This window comes from Citrus clementina, unplaced genomic scaffold, assembly GCF_000493195.1.
Source record: "Citrus clementina cultivar Clemenules unplaced genomic scaffold, Citrus_clementina_v1.0 scaffold_9, whole genome shotgun sequence".
NCBI classification, from domain to species: Eukaryota; Viridiplantae; Streptophyta; class Magnoliopsida; order Sapindales; family Rutaceae; genus Citrus; species Citrus x clementina.
The window spans coordinates 13,426,487-13,430,829 of NW_006261964.1; the positions used below are offsets into that span (position 1 = coordinate 13,426,487).

The 4,343-nt window shown below is 33.2% G+C and overlaps 1 protein-coding gene across 3 annotated transcripts; it reads left to right on the forward strand.

Annotated features, from left to right (window-relative positions):
• The first annotated feature begins 601 nt into the window (after positions 1 to 601).
• On the forward strand, positions 602 to 4,018 carry LOC18033568 (peptidyl-prolyl cis-trans isomerase FKBP19, chloroplastic). Of its 3 annotated transcripts, XR_002907056.1 has the most exons (11): positions 604 to 889; positions 982 to 1,116; positions 1,478 to 1,563; positions 1,665 to 1,715; positions 2,226 to 2,306; positions 2,392 to 2,436; positions 2,795 to 2,850; positions 3,360 to 3,435; positions 3,516 to 3,659; positions 3,782 to 3,806; positions 3,929 to 4,018. XR_002907056.1 is itself a non-coding variant. In XM_006420746.2 (10 exons), exons 1-9 carry the CDS (start codon positions 712 to 714, stop codon positions 3,609 to 3,611), a joined length of 804 nt encoding a protein of 267 aa, XP_006420809.1. In that variant the 5' UTR covers positions 605 to 711; the 3' UTR covers positions 3,612 to 3,659; positions 3,782 to 3,988. The 3 variants fall into 3 exon arrangements, 1 of the variants encoding a protein (XP_006420809.1); XM_006420746.2 differs by having other exon boundaries at positions 605 to 889; positions 3,782 to 3,988; XR_002907057.1 differs by lacking the exons at positions 3,782 to 3,806; positions 3,929 to 4,018 and having other exon boundaries at positions 602 to 889; positions 3,306 to 3,435; positions 3,516 to 3,539.
• Positions 4,019 to 4,343: the final 325 nt, after the last annotated feature.

A 4,343-nucleotide genomic window follows, 5' to 3' on the forward strand; every position in this document is an offset into this window, starting at 1 on the left:
ATTAACTCTTTTCATTAACTTTAAAAAATATGTTAAAAAAACTAATAATAATAATAATAATTACAGAATATTGTAATGAATTGGTTTACCTTAGATTTTTTAATTAAATTATTTATTTAATTAAATTTCAGTTGAAAAATATATAAATTAAATTATTTATTTAAATGTATAAGCATAATTAACTCTATAATCTTCATTAACTTTAAAAAATATGTTAAAAAACTAATAATAATAATTAGAAAATATTGTAATAAATCGGTTTACCTTAGATTTTTTTTATGTTTGATTTATATTGTGAAATTATTATTTGTGAATTTGTGGTATTATTGTATGTTATTTATATTGAATTGATGTTAAATTGTTGATTCTTAGATTATAATTGAATTTTATTTAATATTATTATGTAAATTATTAAATTTAAAATTATTATTATACGGATCCGAATATCTGAAATATCCGCTCACAATCTATACAGATATTATCTGCATCCAAATCCGCATATTTATTTACGAATTCGAATGTCAAAAGTTTAATCCGACTCCGGATGCACCTACATCCATATCCGAGTCCGAATTTTGCCATCCCTATCACCAACGGTTACGTAGCGGTATATTATAAATTATAATCGAAGTGCCAGAGGTCTCTACAAAATCTGAGGCCGTTATCTTTCCGCGAAACAGTTTTTCTTGGATAAGTTAATTAATTAATCAAATGGCTTCCATTTCAATTTCAGCTCTTGGATCTTCTTCATCTTCCTCTGCTATTAAACCTTCCTCTTCGGTACGTCATCGTTTTCATTCCAAAAATAATACCCCTTTGTTGTTTCACAGACAATTAGCTCCTCAATCTCTCCACCACCCACATCAATTCAACGGTTCATCTTCCTACGGTTAGCTCCAAATACTCTTTTTTTTTTCCTTTTTTTTTAACTTTCTTGAAAAATTTATGTCCTTTGAATGCAGATACTTTTTTTTTTTTTAGGTGAAATTAGTCATACAAGTAACCGACAAGTCGTTGAGCGAAGGAGAGTGCTAATATCATCCATTGGATTATTAGCTGTGGCCTTGTTCAATGCTTCAAAGGATGGAGTAGTTTTAGCAGCTGAATTTGCTGATAGTAACTTTTTATTATCCCTTTTATTTATTACTTTCAGAAATGCACAACTGCTCTGGAATTTTAGATGCTCAAATTTCTATTGGTTCAATTAACGTCAAGGTTTTTTAAGACAGTAGTAAATGTGATAATATAATCAGTGGCGCAAGTCTTAAATCTTAATCGGATTAGATTTTCTATATTCTTGAACCTTAATTTTTTTTTTTTTCATCATTCACTGTCAGCATTGTGTATGTCATTGATTTATTGATTCAAGGGAATTGACTATGGCATCCTCTTGTTTCATTTTCTTATTTGTGCTACCATTGTGGCTTGGTGCCAATTAGTTGAGGACATTTGTTGACATAATTGCTTGGACATTTAGTGCCAGCACTTCGAGGGAAGGATTATGGCAAGACGAAAATGCGGTATCCAGACTACATAGAAACGGAATCTGGTCTTCAGTATAAGGTCAACCATTAGAAACTACATCTTAAAACCTCCTTGCATATTTATAGCATTAGCACTCAGGGTTTAGTTAGTTGGTTTAATTTCGAAATTCAAGAGTGCAGGACTTGCGACAAGGAAGTGGTCCTAAACCAAAGATGGGAGAGACAGTTGTGGTAAGGAGATGATCTGTCTGTAAAAATGCTTTGCAAGTTGTTGAAAATATATTATAAACAGCCCAATGTTGTTTGTTGAAGAAGGTACAGAGTTGACATAAGGATAATTTTGGAGAAAAAAATTTCTTTCTTTATTTTTATGGATGGGTTCCTGTATTCTTCCCAATTCAAGTGAAACTTTGGTAATTAAATATTTTCACTTAATTAGATTCTCAGAAGAAATAACCAGAAAGAGTCTGGTGCATTGAACAAGCTAAATCAGATTTTTGGATAGCCAACCTGCCTCTTTGTGCACTTTATAGAATAGTAGAGAGAGAGAATTATTATAAAACAAACTAAAGTTTGCTCTATGGATTTGTTAGTTTGAACAAGTTCAGGTTTCAAAATAACTGAATGATGAAAACTTTAAAGTCCAGTTCTTTTTGGATAATCATGACCGCTTCAATCTGCAATTATCTTATCCTAAGTTGGTGTTATGCAAGCGATTTATGAACTGCGGACGCATTTTAGGTTGACTGGGATGGTTACACCATAGGATACTATGGTCGCATATTTGAGGCTCGAAACAAGACAAAGGGCGGTTCCTTTGAGGTAGAGAGAGCTTCTTATTTTTATTCTGGATATTATTCTACAATACTAGCCAAAAATAATTTTTCTGTGTTTTTGCAATTTGCAGGGTGATGACAAGGACTATTTTAAATTTCGACTCGGATCTCAAGATGTAAGAAAATATTCTGCTTTTTAAAGATTTATCTTTCTAGTACCCCAGATAGGATGGATGGAGAATCCTCTTTTAGACCTTTGTTGTTCAACTTTTAGCTGTTTGTGACTTTCTTCCTGGTTCAAAATCACGCCTGTTTTCGATCAGGTAGATTATAAAAATTTAATGCTTCTAAATGCTATCCTTTTCATTTTAGGAAATTAATGTCCTAAGATAATGTGAGCTACAAGTTGCATACTGCAACTGCAGGGCTTGAGATTCTGAATGGATAAACCAGACAGATAGGTGCCATAATTGGATAGTTATGAATACTTGATATAGAGTCTTCTAATCGTCCTGCCTGGTTTTTGAATTTCAGGTAATTCCAGCTTTTGAGGAAGCTGTCTCAGGCATGGCTCTGGGTGGTGTTAGAAGGTGCTGCATGAGCTTCTCTTAAGCATCTAGCCTTTGTCATTATCAAGTGATATATGCAAATTCTCAAGCAGTTATCTACTGGCAAAGATAGACATCCAAGCATGTCAACTTAACATTAATGTGCATTTATGCGGATCACATATAAATGAAGTGCATCTAACCTTTAGTTTAAATGCATTTGCACATGCCATGCTTCTCTATGTAATCAATTTCACTTACTAGTTAATAGAAGTGAGTCAAAAATGTGTCATGTGGACTAAACCCTGTAGAAAGCCTTGAAAGTGGATGCTTGACAATTTTTTTTGAATGTTATTACCATTTTCTAGTCATAGCTTGTCTCATTACTTTTATACAGCATTTCTATTCTTTGGCGCATGTTCTGAAGGTTTTCTTTTGCATGATATTTTATGCTTTCTCCTTATATTGATAAAAATGTATATACATACACATAATAGGATTATAGTGGCCGATACTCTGCAAATTTCGCATTTTACTTCACAGTGATGCAGGATCATAGTGCCCCCTGAAATTGGATATCCTGAGAATGACTACAACAAAAGTGGCCCAAGGCCAACTACATTTTCGGTATGAATCAGGTCTTACTTCACTTTTGTATTTATGGTTATGTATCATTTATGTGAGGAGCAATATTATTGTGTTCACAGGGCCAGCGAGCCTTGGATTTTGTGCTGAGGAACCAAGGACTGATAGACAAGACTCTGCTGTTTGATATTGAGCTCCTCAAAATTATACCAAACTGATCATTTGTGACCTTATTATGCTTCATTAGCCCCATCTGAACATAAAAGGTTGGTTGTGCACAAGCCTGTGTTTTTTGCCTTTCTTTTTTATTTTCTTTTCTGTTTGTGTCTCCTTACTTGGCTGAAGTGTGTGATTCTCCTTGTACTAACACTTCGTTAATTCAATCCAGGGAACATGGTGATAATTATGTACAAGTGAGTCATTTTGTAAAACACTATCATTTGGAATATTTTAACTCCAAGAGCTGTTCTGATTTAGTTTTTTCTTTCTCTATTCTTTGGTGCAAAAATTTTGATGCATGCACTCATCCGACCAGATGTTAGTACTCAGGTTAATGTAACTGAAGATGTGTGGTTAAAGATTGGTTCTTATTTTATTACTCATGGTAAATGACTGATCAATCAAACATTTCAACAGAATATTCTAGTTTGTCTTTTCCTCAGTCTTTTCGTTGATAAGATATCTTTTTTTGAACTTCAAGTGCTTCGCATTGGATCTTAGCTGCTACTAAGAAAAGATTGGCTCTTTCATGTAAATTTTATATCATGTCTTCTTTGTTTGGAAAAAAGCATATTCAAGCAATACAAATTAGCGTTGGTCACAAACACTGGGTTTGCAGCAAGCAATTTAGGCCACTGCTAGTAGCATCAGAAAACATTTACAAAAGCTGAGGCAATTGAATCATACAAAAAAATGCAGGCCGGGGTTATTGCTATGGATTCTCATACTAG